The following is a 17,175-nucleotide window of genomic DNA, read 5'->3' as shown; positions in this document are numbered from 1 at the left end:
CAATAATGGGCCTTTAATGCAGTTGCACTTTCAGCCCCCATGATGCATCAGTGTATCACCGAGGGGGTGTTTAGTTGCTACATATGTTTCTCTCAAACGTTCTCTCAGGGGGTGAGATATAATAACAGGGGGTGATTGTGGAGGGGCAAAGGTTGGCAGAAACAATGGCGAAGGGGATGCTGCTCAACTGATGTTTTTTCTAAGTGAAATTATACCCACTGAGAGAGTTTACCTGCGGGGGAAAACTTTAGCAATAAAATACTGCAATTTTTAGTGAAAATTTTTGCTCGAAATTTTGCCTCAAATTTACTAAAAAAATTCCCCTTTTGTGTTTAAAACCAGAAAGACGGTGGCTTAAACAGGAATGGAAAGTGTCCATTTTATGACCATGTTCGATCATTCTGATGAATAATCCTGAAAAAAACAGAAACGCTTAAACTCTATCAAATGGATTCATAATTGGTCCCACGTGCCCTCCCATTTCCAAGGGTTGCAATTCGATTGACGTGCTTAAGGCTCGATTAAATTACTTGTCAAACACCAAAGCGTGAAGAGAGGATTATATGACAAATTGCAAGTGCTTCCCCATTGAGTGTTTTTTGTTTGCAGACGGGATTGAATGTTGAAGAGAGGCCGAGGGTGTCACGCGTTGCGGTCGTCATTGTGAAACTAATTTTTGGGGCGCGGTGAATCAGGGTTGGAAAAAAATGTAGTGGCGCATCTGCCTAAATGCCTGAAAGTGAGGATATCTAATAGAGTAAATAGCAATATTTAGCTGAAAAAAAACGGAAATTAAGCTATAAAACTTAAACATTCCTTCAATAAGTACGCTTACAACCCTCCTCTTTCTTCGTTAGATTTTGCTCAAAAAAATGATGCAAGAGGACAGGAAACTGCGTGGTTTTGAACTCGTGGAGAATATATAAATAAATTTTACAGTATCCCACATTAATCATGAACACTTTACCCTAGGGCCGTACATAAGAAGTCTTTAGTTACAGGGTCAAAATCAATTAATGACATCACCCCAAAATTTTCGAACCCCAAATGGTTCTCTAACAGATGAACGTCGATTTATTTATGTCCATCATAAACTCAGTAATTAACAACACAATTAAAAACCCATACTGGATGTGTTCTAATTTATCGCATGTCGTATCTCACCCTCAGTATATCCCGGGGTTACACATATGTCATAAATAAAGGAAGTGCTTCCACCTATTCCTAAATTTTTAATGACAGCAGATTGGGGAAACCCACAAATTATACCTTCGACCCGCAACATCATCCAAAAAAGGTATGTTACGTATCTATGGCGTTCAGTAGAAACAGGGATGTATTCGTGGTAATTTGACGAGGTGGAGATAGACGGGAAGGCATTTTTTTATATACAATTTCGGCGTAGAAAGTCTTCGCCTTAGTAACATCCTAATAAAAAATTTAAAAAATTTAAAATTTAAAATTTAAAATAATAAATAAATAAAATAAAAACAAAATTAATCCCCGCCCACGTTAAGTTTAGAGTTGTCCCACCTCTTCGTTTTGACTTTTCGGAAAATCCACAAAATGCAACCTCGCTTGTCATTTAAATTCTTAAGGGGCTGCTGCGACGCGCACACGGGTTAAGTTGGGGCTGTACGTTTTAACAAATTTGTCCGCCTTCAAAACGAACTTTGGCGTATTTTGTGATTTTTTTCATTTGAAACGTCCAAACAAAAATCCACCCCTGATTCATGAAGGCCTCTTCGGTTCAGTAGTTCGGGAACTGTTTAGTTTAACCCCCCGGGCATTAGAACGCACGTGTTCCTATCTCACCACCCAATCGCAAATACTTTATTTTGGTTTGATTTAAAAATCTACTCGTTCTATTTAAAAGCTGCTTACTGCCGGGTATTAAATCTAATGCAAAATATACATAAGGGGAACTGGCAATTGTTTATATTTTATTTATTCTATCTATAGAGATTTTATCTCGTGTAATGGTTTAATCTAGAGTTTGCTCAAGATATGATCAGACTAAGCTTGGAATGATTATGTTTTGTAAATATTTGATTTTTATTGTTTATTGGGGCCCATTTAACTTTGTGTAATGCTTCTAATTGCATTAGATGTATTTTCAAGACAGTTGCTGTTTTTTGCAAATCTCACTAGCTGATCTTTCAGAGATCTCAAATTCCTATACAATTATTCTTCAAATTTATGCACATTCAATCCCTTGAGGTGACTCCAAAGAAAAAAAATGCAAGAGATTAAAGTTTGGACAGTGGGCAGGCCAGAGAGTAGGACCGCCTTGGCTATCCGTTTATTTGGAAATGCATTATGCTAGTATTCTTTTACGGCTCTACTAAAGTGTGGAGGTCACCGCCATCCACGAGCCACATTTCATTTCATGTGTTTCAAATTTCATTCAAGTGTTTAAAGGTACGTTTTTTAGTAGAAGATTTAAGTGTCGTAAAAAAATCTTCAAAAGTTAACTCTCTTGTAGTTTTGTGGACTTGAAATTCTTAACTGTCCAGAGACATTTATTTAAAAGTTCATCGAGGTATCTCAGTTGCACAATTTTTGATGCGAATAATACCAGTCATAATCAACAAATGAATCAATTTATTCACTTTGGCACCCTATATTCATGACTCTTTTGAAATTTGGTACCCCTATTTTTGAGCTCTTCAGTGCGGTTTTGTTGTGATTTCTTCATGGCACAGCAAAATTTAAAGAAATCATATAGGAAATGCCCGTGTCACGTTGCCTAGATTCGAAAACCTTTTATTAGGCAAAACTCGTGTCATATTGCGGGACGAGCGTAGTGAAGCTCCACTCGTACCATAATATTACGCATTTCTTAATTGGTTACGTAATGTAGGTATTTCAGTCAAGGAGCGAAAACAATAAAAGCTTATTTTCCGTATTCCATATCGATCAATATCCTAGGAAGCGCAGATAGGCGGGGCAAGGCCACCCCTCTATCAAAGCTCCGGCAAATCCGAAGAGGCCCGGACAAACAAACTCCGGAATGTCCGGGCTCTATTGGGGAACGAAACGGATTCCGGCGTTCTTTTAGTAGCTGTGGATGGCCTGCACGTGTCGTTTGTGTCAAGACACGTGCTACACGTGCCGCTCGTTAAGAAACAATCGCTGACATGAAGTGAAGAATAACTTCAATTGCGCACCGGTAGATCAGTGCTTGATGTGATAACAATCCAAAAAGATGTTTAACATGGACCATTTGGACTTGGACGTGGTTAATCGGCAGTTCTTCTTCGACCCTAGTCCGTACATCACGAGTAATGGTAGCAACAGTTCAACCGGGTCGTCGAACGGTAGTGACTTGTTTTTGTATGATGAGAACAGTAGTGATTCCGTCTTGTCGAATTATTCCTTTAATAGTGATCAGGAAAATAACGGCTCGGATCCCAAAGAGTAAGTACAAAAAATCGAAAACAATAATAATTAACACGGCTAATAGTTCCTTATCTTATCGCTGAGGCATTGAGTGTGCTCCTACACTTATTGCAGTACAGACCTTGGAAAAGTAATGAAAATTAATGTACCTGTTAGGCCCGCTTCGTAGCAGGAGCAACGCCCAAGCTCACACTTTTCCTGAATCGCTAAGACTGGCACTCGCGACGATAAGGTCCTCGTTACTCGTGAAGAAATGTTCAGTTTTGTTACACGGCTCACTAAAAGCGCTGCTGCCAAGGGAACTGAGTCGTCTAACTGTCTGTTTGGCTGATTCACTAGACAAGACGGTTATATCACAACAATTGTAACAATGTTGGAATTCACGTTTGTTTTACGTCATAAATCTTAATTCGCTATCGGCGCCACTGACTTGGATTCGAGCCACTGCACTTTTCACGCTTAATTCGGAATCTCCAAAATTTCTGCTCCTCGCGAGTCCAATCGCGTTGCAATAGAAGCTCTATCGAGGCCTTGTTTCGAACAAAAAAAATAAGAACATTCATGTCTCGTAAACCGCTAGAGATAGTTATAATAACTATTAAGCAGAAACGATCAAAAGAAAATAGCGAACGTAAAAATGAAATAACATACAGGGTGTCCTATTTAATATGTCGGAGTTGCTAGTGCGTTTTTAACAAGAGAGTTATGAAAAAGAGGTACCATTTCTAGTGGTGAGAATTCTAGAATCTACCGAGAGCTGCTAGTATCACTAAAATCGAGTAGATTATCACAGTTTTTATCTGACTTGATCGCTTACTGAAAACTGAAAGTCCTGGGAATTATTGCGTCCCAACTTAAATTGAGAATTTGAGCACGCTTCGTCTGGTTTGAGCTCCACCCAGAGCTCTTTCAGAGCTTGAAATTCAGAAACTGGCTTTCCTGACTACGTAAATGTGACTCTGCCAAGTAACCGTTCTGGTCTAGGGCCGAAGTTCGGTTATCCAAAGATCTTTTACAGGGATAGACCAGGTCATCAATTCTAAAAATAAGCGAAATTGCGGAATAAAGAAGGTCTATGCTTTTACTTAACGCGACTATAGAAGGCTAAGCGATTTATTGCCATTCACTCGGAGGCGCTTTTAGAGATTCTTCCTATTAAAATTTAAAATCCTCTTTTCTAGACGCACTCATCGACATAGAAAAAGGAACAAATGCCCCCAGCAGCAGATTCAACAGAGGCAGGCTGCTAATCTCCGAGAAAGGAAACGAATGCAATCAATTAATGATGCGTTTGAGGGCCTAAGGGCTCACATACCCACTTTACCTTATGAAAAGCGGTTGTCCAAGGTAGACACCTTGAAGTTGGCCATAGGATACATCAATTTCTTAAGTGAATTAGTGAAGACCGACCGCAACTCTAACACTGAGTATTTTAATGGTCATCGGAGAACGTCGCAGAAGGATGAAGTGAAGAAAATCATTGTCAGAGGTAAGAAAGTTAGGCACCGGTCAACTACTTCTGAAAACACGTCTTTTCGTACGAGTGGGACGATGGCTCGGCACGAGTCACAGGCGAGTGGCACAATCCCATGAGTGATTCTCGTATGTATCGCAAAATGATTCATCACACCAAATATTGCATGGTAACCGATACTTTCATATGAATCGATTATTGAAAACGCGTCGTAAAGGACTTAATAATTATAAAGATTCGATGATGAGGATTGATTTGTTCGAGGCCAAGGGCCAATCTTCCCCCATTTGTTTATGGTGGTGGTACGTATTGAAAGTGCGGAAGGTCCGTGCAAATGGCATTTGTAACGCAAAGCAGCTGCTTCCGGTGATGTACTCCACTCTGTTACACTTGATGTAGCAAAATAAACAATATCCGCATTAGTATTGTAGAGGGTTATATTTGTGGAAAGGGATGAACTCTCACCAATAATAAATTCTTCTATAGGATTGATAGTTCGACTAGAAAATCGCGTTTTTAATCTTAATTCTTTTTCAAAGTTTCTTCTAATTCATTATAATGTACTCTCTTGAAACAGTCCATCACAATACGATAAATTTCGCAATCGTCCGTCATATCACCATCGCCATCGGAAGTACTTTTTGATTGTCCTTCTGATTTGTGTTATTGCTGAAGAAGAGATCAATAAAACAGTTCATCTATCATATCATCATCATCATCATCATCATCATCATCAACATCATCATCACCGGAAGTACTTTTTGATTTTCCTTATTTCAATTAATGCTGAAGAAGAAATCGACGAAACTGAAAAAATCACTATTTTCAGATTATTCAGTTTCGGATTCTCATTTTTGTCTATTTCTCATTTCTGAATTGGCTTAATATCTGAGGAAGAAGTAAAGGAATATATTTCCTTTTTTGAGGAGCGAGGAGAGTGCTTCAGTAAATAAAGAATTCCATCAAAGTCCTGTTTCTATGAAGTAAGTTAGAAGCTGTATTATCCCAAACATTATCTACACACGAGGTTGACACTATTTGAACCATAGTGAGAAATGTCTGCAATGGGAGAAATTTACTCAAAACTTACAAAACAATCTAAATAATTTCTTCTATAATATTCAATATTTTCATCAAAATATTTGTATTTTAGGTGTTGGAGGTTTATACACTGCTCATTCGTTATCGTGGTCCAGGGATAAGGAACCTCATCCTAACGGTATAATGCATGCAAAAGTATGGATTCCAGAAGATCCGAGGACAAATAAGGAAGGGTCAAGCTCTTCTTTCATGTCGGACTAATAATTTTGTTCATCTCAAAATAGCACAGTTTCTTTTGTTGATTTTGAATTATAATTTAGCATGTTTCAGTCTCAAATGATTTTATCTACTCATAAAATAAGTCTTGAAAATATCACTTATAGCAGTTACCATTTCAAGAATCTCCTTAGTGGGTCTGTTCAGTATTTAAAACTCAGTTTTTCCAACTCCTGGTAACTTTGCTAGCAACATCCTTTTCATTGAAACAATGAAATCACTTTCATTGACTTTCTCAATTTCCATTGCAAAACATTATACATTTTCAACTGTATCGTGATTTTTTTACATTCAAATCTAATAAGTTTTACCTATTTTTACCCACGTGAATTCTGCTTTTAGAAGTTGTCCGTGCAGAAACTGTTTGCGCATGACAAAATACAACTTTTGACATGCGTATGAGGTTCAAAGCAGTTACTTTGACTACAATTGTAGTAACAAAGTACCTTCCCTCTGGGCGATTCTCGATATTCTCGTGTTATCACTCTCAAAGCTGAAAGATACCAAATAATGCCCTTTCCTACCAAATTCTTATTCTAGTCACTTTTTATATTATGTTATAATGCTATTTCTAAATGGTTGTAAAATATAGTTTTAGAATATACTTACTGTTTTTAACAAATTGTTTTGTATTATTTTTTACCGAAATCATTTTCACTGAATTCCGGTTGATAATATTCGGATTCAAAATGGCGGCGCACGAGTTATTTTGCAAAAAAAATGGCGCCATATTTTTAAAACAGTTGCAGAAAAATCGTCACATAAAAGCTGAAGTTCTCATTAAATCACGAAATAATTAACGGTACGAAATCGAATGAGCAAAGGGTGACTTTCAAATTTAAACCGTTTTGAAAATATTTCAATAATTAATGGATATTTAACGGGATATTAAATCATTAATGGACTAAATCAAACCAATAATATGCGTAGCGTCAATTTTCGGAAATTCCACCATTTTGAGTTAAAACGACGGATTCCATTAGTGGTTTCTGGCAAGGTTCGCCAGAAGGAACCCGTTTACCTGGCCAAACAAGGATTATTGGTTGATTAAAGAGAATTAACTAGATATAGCCCTGAATGTTGAGAGTCGTAAATATTATTATCATTAAGAATAAACTCGGTCGTAACGTTTCATTTCTTATCTACCTATTTTCTAAGTGGTATTTTGTTAGTGATACTTAATCATTTTATAACAAAGACTTTCGACAAAACAATACCGAGAAAAGTTTAATTTTTATTGTCAGTAAATCTATTATTGTATGTAAATGCTGAAAATGGTAGATACTAGCAACATCTGCAAGATTTCCCACGCCTGAACGTCGATTTTCCAGCTCCTGTGGCAACCTAATCGATAATGTAGAACGTTGCTGATTGGATACATTTGGAGTTTTCCCACGATTTTCCACAATGGCGGACCAACTCTTATGAGATTTAACCGATTCAGGTTTGACTAATTCGAACTAATAGATACCCAAAAGCTCGAAATACATTTCAAACACGAAAAGACATCATTTTTTAATTTTGACAAAAAATGTTACAGACTTTCCAATTGGAAATCGTGACTCAACGGGTTTCATTTCGCAACTAGTTCCATAAAGTATGCAGGTGCCATCATTTCATAATTCAATTAATAAATCGGAGCAGTATATGCCTCAAATACGATAGAAGATGTGGGACATTGAGAAAAATTGGAGAAATATGATTCGATGAGGTACTCAGTATTATGATCATTCAATGAAATTATCATTGCTTCCATATATGACTGAATTAATCATAAAGAAATCCGAATAATCTTTATTATACATAAAAATAACTTGAAATCTCAAAATATTAAGAATACAATATCATATAGGACGACATTTAGCTTAAAACTTACTCAGAACGCACGCTTTGTGGATGCCATGCAATATGTTTTTTGGGGCTCAAATAGGCCGCTTTCGCGAACCTCAGGAAGCAAATGCGGTCGACGAAAGTTTTGTGAGGTCCGAGGAACCTTAGAGAACACATAGAGTATGAAAAATTATTTTAAAGTCCAGGGTTAAAGGGCAATGTCAGGGAATGCCGTCGGCCCTCTTACATTCGCCGCACTTGTAGAAGCTTTGCTAGACGGATTAGCCTTTTGTGCGGATGTGAGAAATCACAGGATGGCAGATATTGAAACTACACCTCGAATTGCTTGCAGCAGCCGCAGAAGAAAATTAGGCGTAAAGAAACACCTAAAGTCCTCTTCACAAAGCTGGAGTCGTATCACTTACAGGAAAAAAATTAAGAGAAAACTTTAAAAGTAAAAAAAATGTGCAGCGAAGGTTGCCAAAGAAAGAGATACCTCTGCAGCATTAAAAAAATCAGGTATGAAACTCATTAGGAGATGTTAGTTGGGGTAACCTGTGTTATATGTGCTCCTCCCGCAGAACCCGACTCGTTGCACAAAGCCACTCATTTCCTAGCTAGCTATGTAAATAGCTATTTAGCAATTTAGCAACTTTACACCATTTTAGTCGACATTACTTTATATAGGATTCCATTATCGCTGCATTGTAAATTTATAAATCCGCCAGATTAACACTACCTTGCAATCAATTACAAATAATACAGTTGATTTTCGATGATTCGGTGATGTTACAATAATAAAAATTAAGGAATCCAATAATCTTGTCTACTCAATGATGATAGCAAAATTCAGTGAAATAGGTACCTCGATAACATGAAAATTCAGGTTTTTGATGCTTTGGATACGCCTGGTGCATGATTCAAATGGGCATACATATGAATTCGTAATGTACCAAATGAATCGAAAATTATCGATGTTGAAAGCAACATGCACGAATGCAATTTGGCAGGAAAAGACACAGCTGCATTAAGTGCACGAGTGCTTTTCCTGATCCAGATTACATAAATATTGATCAAAAATGACATAGAATTTTCGATAACGAATTTTATTTGGAGGAGGATTTCAAGAATCAAAATCTACTTATTTGCGACACGTTTGTAATATTTTTGGCTCGTAAACATTGATAGAAATTTGATTGAAATAAAATTTGCAGAGAGAAATTTAACGAGGAAAAAAGTAGGTCTCGCTATGCTTAGAATTAACACTTAATAGTAAAATATCTATTTTTCAGCTGGTGAATGAAATTTTCATAGAAAAAATAAAAATTCCATAAGAAGGTTCGGGGAGCTCGAAATTTTAACTATCGCATGTAATTTAAAAAATTTATTAACCATTTTATACACTTCTAATACCGCTATTGCTAAAACTTTATACAGGGTGTTGCCAAATATTGCGGGAGTACTACTATCAAACTTGACTTAAACTTGTTATTCTATCTAAGATTAAAGGATTGTCACACATGTTTTAACACCCTTCATAAAAATAATTTCACTTTATTGACTGGACTGCCCTGTATGCTGATATGCAATAAATGACTTCAGACCTGATATTGGTAAGATCAGATAAAACAGTTTTGCACTGAAAAGTTAAGCTCTATCGTAAAATTTTATTCGAAAATTACCGAGCTGTTTAGGTGCGGATCAATAAAAACTAAAAACATTGTTTACAAGTTAGTACAAATCCTTGCTTAAGCACTTTAAGGAACCTGTAGATAATCAGATCAATATCTGTTCCACATAAGGAAAGAAACATTAAGACAATAAGTAAAAAAGTGATAATAAACTTCCAACTTACCGTTTGTGCAGTAATAGTGTGGATACCCAATCCAATAAAATTCTTTCATTTCTATCATATAAAACATGAAGTTGCTGATCACATTGTTGCTGCCAATTCTCTTCTGTTCATGGATCTCAAGCGCCAGCATAATCCGACCAAACATCCACACTTCAACAATGGTGGGCAGGATGAATCTCAAGGAGAGCCAGGAAGTTCATTCCTGCTCCAATATAGTTTATTGCCAAGGTGATCTTCTAGACACTGTCCAAAGACAGAAACTATTTACCGACTCCAAACGCTTTGTGGATATGAGTCAGGTAAATGACGAAAACGTGACTTTAGACAACTTTAATGCGATGATGGCAGCAACGGGTAATCAGCCCAACAGAACTCAGATCAAAGATTTTGTAGCAAAAAACTTTGAGTATAAAGCTGAATCTGTGAGTATTAAAAAGTCCTATGCAAGAAATTTTGTACTGTCTATATATCTTTCAGGAAGAGTGGACGCCCCAAGATTACAACCCTAAACCTGAATTTTTGAATAATATCCCCGATGCTTCTATTAGAGAGTTCGCGAGAGATCTTGTCTCCATTTGGCCCCAATTGGGGCGAAAAATCACAGATTCAGTTAAAGAACATCCAGACAGACATTCAGTTATTCCTGTGCCAGAGGGTTTTATCGTACCTGGAGGAAGATTTCAAGAAATTTATTATTGGGATTCTTACTGGATCATTAAAGGTAGTTACGGTTTCTCTTAAACAACACATCTCATAATTAATAATTATACCTAAGGACTGTTAATCAGCGAAATGTCTACTACAGTCAAAGGAATGCTCACCAATTTAATCTACTTAATAAAACAATACGGGATGATACCAAATGGTTCTAGATTGTACTATTTAAACCGTTCTCAACCGCCAGTGTTTACCATGATGGTGGGTCTTTACTTGGAATACACTAACGATTTAGAGTGGCTGAGGACGAATATCGAGTATATAGAGACAGAGCTAAATTTCTGGCTAAGTAAAAGAACATTAAAGATTTTGGTTGGCGATAATAATTACGAATTGGCACATTATGGAACCGATAGTAATACACCCAGGCCGGAATCGTATGCCGAGGATGTGGATACCTGTGCTTATTGTACCACGGAAGACAAGAGGGTGAGGTATTTTTCCTTGTCAAATGTGTGAGATTGAAGCTATGTTGAAGTATTACAACTTACGACCATCTTATTTTCGAATAATATTTGGGATACTAAAGTTTCAGTAAACTTCAATGAAGATGGTTAATCATCCCTTAAAAATAAAATCACAAGATTTTAAACACCTAGTATATCGAAAATAACTTCTTTTTTAGCGAGGATGCTACAACGCTCTGAAAACAGCAGCAGAGACTGGATGGGACTTCTCAGTACGCTGGATATTCGACGAAGAAGGAGGTACAAACGCCAATCTTTCCTTTACAGATAGTACACGAGTCATCCCAGTCGACTTAAACGCTTTTCTGTGTAAATCATTTCGATTGCTCTCGGAATTTTATGGAAAACTAGGAAATACCTCGAAACAGAACGAATGGTCTACTCGGGCAGAACAATGGCTAAACAACGTAGAGTTGATCCTTTACAATGATGAAGACGGTATATGGTACGACTTCGATTACAATTTATCTAGACAGAGGAAGTATTTTTTCCCGAGTAATTACGCCCCCCTCTGGGCAGAGTGCTACAATTCGAACCTAAAGACGGAGATGGGGATTAAGGCTGTAGATTATTTTCAGAGGAATAATTTAGAACTGTATCAGGGAGGTATTCCCGCTTCACTGGAACGTACCGGTGAACAGTGGGATTTGCCCAATGCGTGGCCTCCATTGCAGGAATTTGTTGTTTTGGGTAAGGTAAGCTCAATTATCTGGGTCAATGAAATAAATAAGTATACTTTTATTTATAGGCTTGTATAATACAGGTTATGAAAAAGCTCAAGAAGTCGCTAGAAATTTATCAAAGCTTTGGATTAATGCCAATTTGATTGGGTACAACAAACATGGTGCTATGTTTGAGAAGTACGATGCACTTGTTCCTGGACAATATGGTGGAGGAGGGGAATATGAAGTCCAGTTAGGATTTGGATGGAGTAATGGGGTAGCGCTGTCTTTCATAGAACAGTTTTACTCCTCAGGAAATATGTTCAAGGCATCTCTAAACCTCTATGTATATTATATCGTGTTTGCTTTAGTGGCAATTTTAACAACCGGCATTAAATAGATGAAATGCTAAAATATAATACAAACAGATTGTTAATAGTCCTTTCTTTAATTAATTTAGTTATTATATTCAATGTCATTTTCAACCGGTATATTACGGTTTTCAGGGATTTTAAAAGTATAATTTCATCGAACTTAAATATCTAAAAAATCAACCATCAATCCCAAAGAAATAGTAATCAATGAAAATAATGGCACATCGTTAGTTATAGTTTCTTGGGTTCCATAGAAATTGTCTTATTAGATAAAGTTGCCATTACTTTGATCTACTAATTCTCAGGTTCGGTAAAGGATCAAATTCTTTAACTTTAGTTTTAAACTCATTTCAGTCACTGAAAATAACTCATCGAAATGTTTTTCTTTTCTCGCTTTATCCTCCGATGTCGCTGTCATAAACCAGTGTCATTCATGAAAAAATGAAGACAAATCTGTAAAAAACAATGCTATTTCGACTTTTAGGTTGCTCGAAAACCCATACTTCTCAGGTACCACATTGGAAAGGCTCTAGCGTCTTTAACATGCATTTTTGAATACATTTTCATAGCATTTTTTTGTATTATTTTGAATATTCCAAGGGCACGTGTCTTCTAAAACTGTAAATGTGTAAAGGTGGTAATAATTTTCAAAAAAAAATTCTTATCATGATTTAATCAATATTTACCCTCTGAATGGCCTAATTAACGTTAGGTACAATGCTATTTTAGCTTAGAGAATATGAATGAAATTTTTAAAGCTTAGCTAATAACAAATAATTAACAATATATAAAGAATCAATACTAAATAAACTGTGCTGGGAAACGCTCTTCAAAAAACTGCAAAAATGGCTCCAATAGAAAAAATAAAATTTAAAAGCGTATATTTAAAGACTTGAGTATTCCTCGAGATCAGTAATTATTTGAAATTGCGTTGAATCTCAAACAGAAAAAATAGGAGTTTAAGGCTTTAAAGACAAGAGTTTAGACAGAATTTCTTATCCAGAAATGTCACTATTATTCAACTCATACTGTGTTCAAGTCTTGTATAAATGCGATCTTTCAGGAAGTAATCAGGCGTGTAAAGGGACTTACGGTAAAGTAAGTAAATCTAATGATGCATTGCTTCATTTAGTTGACGTTTCCCATTTCAACTTCCAAAACGATATAACTTTAAAATGCCGCACTGAAAGTAACTGTTATATATAATAAATCACGTTCATTTTGTAACCTGGTGGACAGCATGAGCGAGATAATCAACGTTCTTGCTGGTTACGCCAGCCATGGAAATACGTCCGTCTTTTGTGAGGTAAATACTGAATTCTTTGGTCAGTTTTTCCACCTTAAACAAAAAATGTAACTTAAAATGCGCAAATACATGACATTGTAGTTTTACCTGAGAAGCGGTCATTCCAGTGTAGCAGAACATGCCTATTTGGTTGGTGATGTGGTCCCAGCTTTTCGATGATCCTTCTTTCTTCAAATTCTCGCGCAATTTTGTTCTGACTGAGATGATTCTATCGGCCATTCCTTTCACTTCTTTTAGCCTAATTATGGGTAAATAAGAAAATAGCTCAAAAACAGTGAGTTACCTGTTAAAAATGTTTTAAACGGCTGACGCGATCCTTCGTGGGGGATTTTAACTCAAAATATTCGGAAAATATTCAAAATTGATTTATCCACTGTCGTTTTAGAGCTCAAATAATTACTTATGCTAGAATTTCGCTTACCAGTCAGCTCTCAGCTGTGGGTCCCCCAGAATTTCCGTAACAATTCTCGCACCATTGATCGGAGGATTTGAATACAATGCTCTAATTAGAATTTTAATTTGAGACATCACTCTATCGGCTTCATCTTTTGACTCTCCAATAATACTAAAGGCTCCGGCTCTTTCTCCATATAGGCCCATATTTTTTGCATAGCTTTGACAGAGGGCAATCTTGTGACCGTCTTTGATAAATTTACGCACCTACAAAACAAATTGAAAAATTTTAGTGAAAATAAAGTCTGATAAGATTTTCCTCAGAGAAAGATGCAACTTATTATTACAAATCCACAATAGTGAATATGCCCAATTTGTCATTTTGCATCATGCGGTTTGTCCCAAACAAAAATAAATTGCAAGTCTTGATTTCATCATTACTCCCTAAATTGTTCTATATTCCCTTGATTGAACTAAATTTCTATTAATCCAGACACCCTTTTCCTCGAAATTCTGGGATCATTGGGGAATCTATGGAAAGGGATTATGAGGGTAATAACCCTCTTTCATGATGCCATATTTAATATTAATAGAACAGATTGTAATACACGATTCAAGAAATAAGGGACATGTTGCTATACTTACTAAGTAAAAATTACATATTTTAATTATGTGAAAAAATTTCCTTGATAGTCCGGTTACAACATTAAATGACAAAAATTAAAAATAAAAATTTATTAAGTTACTACAAAACTGATTATCATAGCCACGTGTGGTCTTGCGTTGTTTCTTGTTTTGATAACCCTACACAAGTCAATAAACCCCAGTGTACAAAAAAAAAGTTCTTATGCAACAGATATATACATTAAATAAGTAAGATTTTTTTACTTTCTATACGTTTAATTAGTCATAACAAAGAATCATTTTACATGCAAGGTGAGTTTTTTTCGATTATTAGTGAAAGGATCTTGGACATCGCGACTTATTAAGTCACTTAAGACGGTAAACAAGTGCAGTATTTTACACGACCAATATGATATCTTTATTCTATGTTGAAAAATATTTTTGGCTGATTAGATATTTCGAAATAACATAATTTTGTCTATTTCTTTTAATCGACCCTGCTGTGTCTTAATTTAGGAATTAAGGTGGGAAATGAGGGCGGAAATAGAGGCAGGTAATATGACTTTTCCCAATTTGTAATGAAATTAGTAATATTAACATTACATACAAGATTATAAATAAATTATTTGTCAGACCCTTGTGGAATAAATATTCGGGGGTGCTTACCGCAAATGCATCATTATCCACGCTGCCAGTTGCAAAACCTTGATAAGCCATATCGAAAAATGGGAAAAGATTCCTTTTCTTTACTAAGTTGGACAGCTCGGCCCATTGCTCTTTGCTGGGGTCAACTCCTGTGGGATTGTGCGCACATGCATGAAGTAACACAATGGACTTCTCTGGAATTTTCTGTAAATAACAAAATGCTATTTAACAACAAATTATATGGCACTACTAATAAATAATAATTTACTAAAAAAACAATTTGAACGATCTCGTGAAAACAATTAGAGATATGGTCACTAACTCTTATATTTCTGAAATCAGCAAAAAGAAGCTAATCTAAGAAAATAATAATCTACAGAGGGTTTCATCACACCTACATCATCATTTTTCTTTACCAGAACTTATCTGACTTCAAAATTTCGTGGTTTTCAAGAAACATTATTTTGGTATTATTTCCAACTTCATTTACAAATGTTTTTCCCAAGAAAAATAGAGAATTTAACACAGAAGAGGCTTCATGAATTCCCTTTAACCCTTACTACTTTCTTTGTTATTCATAGACTCGTTTCAGAAATTATGCAAAACAGCCTCTTTGCCCACTGATCCCACACAACAGCTTTTTTATGCGTGCCTATATTAAATAAACGTTGCCGAACTTGCGCGTTTTTTAATCTATTCAAAACACGCGTTCATATAATCTGAATACAACCTGTAATGGCTTTTGAAACCTCAGCATTGTAAGTAATAATGAAAAGTTACAGCTTTTGATTATATCCATAATTATAATATTCAGGCTACTGGAGGGTCAGATTAGAGGATGTTCTGTAATTAAATCAAATTTAAAGGGATTTATGAGTGATGTAACATGATAATCAGGTATTGATGTATGATATGATGATGTATTGATTGATGCAATGTTATGTAATAAGGCATATACATAAATCAGTTCTATGTGAACCAAATAATGTTTAAGGGCTAAAAGCAATAGAAAACTTACTGAAATATCTTCTACAGCACCTGCAAAGTCCAATCCACAGGTTTTGGGATCATAATATCTATAAGGTTTAACATCTAATCCAGCATGCTTGAAAATAGGAGTATGGTTCCCCCATGAGGGTGCTGGCAAATACACAACCTTATTAGCAGGGAAAAAGTTGCTCAAAAAGGCAGCTCCTACTCTCAAGGAACCTGTACCAGAAATACCCTGAATTGTGGCATTTAAGCCATTTTGTACTATTTCTGAGCCTTCTCCAAGTGCAAGTTCGATGCTTCGCTTGCAAAATTCGGCAGTACCCCCAATCGGTGAGTATTCTTTATCAAGATTTTTGGCGCGCATTTTTTCTTCGGCTTTGCGAACACAAGGTAATACATATGGTTTGCCATTGTCATCACGGTAAGTTCCAGCACCAAGATTGATCTTTTTAGGATTGGTATCACGCTTGTATGCCTCAGTTACTCCTAAGATAACATCAGGAGGACCCATTTGAACAGCAGACCACCAAGAACTGCAAGAGGCAACCAATAGGACACTGTAGGTCATAGAGGTCAAATATCAAAAACTGCACTTACTTCGCTCTTTGGGCCATACAGGCAATGCCATGCTTGTTCTGCAGAAGTATTGCTGAATGCTTTAAAGACATTTTTTGCTAAATGTATGAATTAAATTGTTATAAATGGAAGCAAATAAGCACGGCCGGTTGTTGGGCGGTTTCACTTAAGGTTCGTAACTGAGAGCGAAAGTGGAAACTACTCGAGCGCAAACCGATTTTGTCAGGACAATCAGAAAAACAAGTTTATTTTAAGAATCCCACAGTAATCATAAGGTATTTGCTTAGAACATCCCAGTTATTCGTGCTTGTGATATGGTTAATTGTACTGAAGTTTCAAAGAGAGAACGCTGACGAGTTGCTGACGATAGTTATCCTAGGTTAGGTTTTCCTGGCCTAGAATTGTTGATTGACGTTTCTGATCCTAACAAGGAACAGTTACAAGTATTTGTTATTTTGTAGCAGGTAATATTGACTGGTAACAGTGAAGAGTTCAGAAATTGGATATACGGTGTGTTTAACAGACAGATATATAACGTGC

General features: G+C 36.2%; 3 protein-coding genes across 3 annotated transcripts; 2 read left to right on the top strand and 1 right to left on the bottom strand.

Moving 5' to 3' along the window:
• The first annotated feature begins 3,065 nt into the window (after positions 1–3,065).
• Positions 3,066–6,329, top strand: LOC136413951 (pancreas transcription factor 1 subunit alpha-like). Its single transcript, XM_066397726.1, has 3 exons — positions 3,066–3,420; positions 4,584–4,891; positions 6,030–6,329. Exons 1-3 carry the CDS (start codon positions 3,209–3,211, stop codon positions 6,176–6,178), a joined length of 669 nt encoding a protein of 222 aa, XP_066253823.1. The 5' UTR covers positions 3,066–3,208; the 3' UTR covers positions 6,179–6,329.
• Positions 6,330–9,806: 3,477 nt separating this feature from the next.
• Positions 9,807–12,318, top strand: LOC136414084 (trehalase-like). Its single transcript, XM_066397888.1, has 5 exons — positions 9,807–10,300; positions 10,356–10,599; positions 10,654–11,024; positions 11,221–11,752; positions 11,811–12,318. The coding sequence occupies exons 1-5, from the start codon at positions 9,944–9,946 to the stop codon at positions 12,122–12,124; spliced, it is 1,818 nt and encodes a 605-aa protein (XP_066253985.1). The 5' UTR covers positions 9,807–9,943; the 3' UTR covers positions 12,125–12,318.
• Positions 12,319–12,962: 644 nt separating this feature from the next.
• On the bottom strand, positions 12,963–17,011 carry Got2 (glutamate oxaloacetate transaminase 2). The gene is made up of 6 exons (XM_066397908.1): positions 16,657–17,011; positions 16,085–16,592; positions 15,088–15,270; positions 13,826–14,064; positions 13,492–13,642; positions 12,963–13,437 (listed from the first exon to the last, which is right to left on the bottom strand). Exons 1-6 carry the CDS (start codon positions 16,725–16,727, stop codon positions 13,315–13,317), a joined length of 1,275 nt encoding a protein of 424 aa, XP_066254005.1. The 5' UTR covers positions 16,728–17,011; the 3' UTR covers positions 12,963–13,314.
• Between the last annotated feature and the right edge of the window lie 164 nt (positions 17,012–17,175).

This window comes from Euwallacea similis, chromosome 16 (genome assembly GCF_039881205.1).
Source record: "Euwallacea similis isolate ESF13 chromosome 16, ESF131.1, whole genome shotgun sequence".
NCBI classification, from domain to species: domain Eukaryota; kingdom Metazoa; phylum Arthropoda; class Insecta; order Coleoptera; family Curculionidae; genus Euwallacea; species Euwallacea similis.
This window is presented reverse-complemented; position numbering and strand designations above follow the sequence as displayed.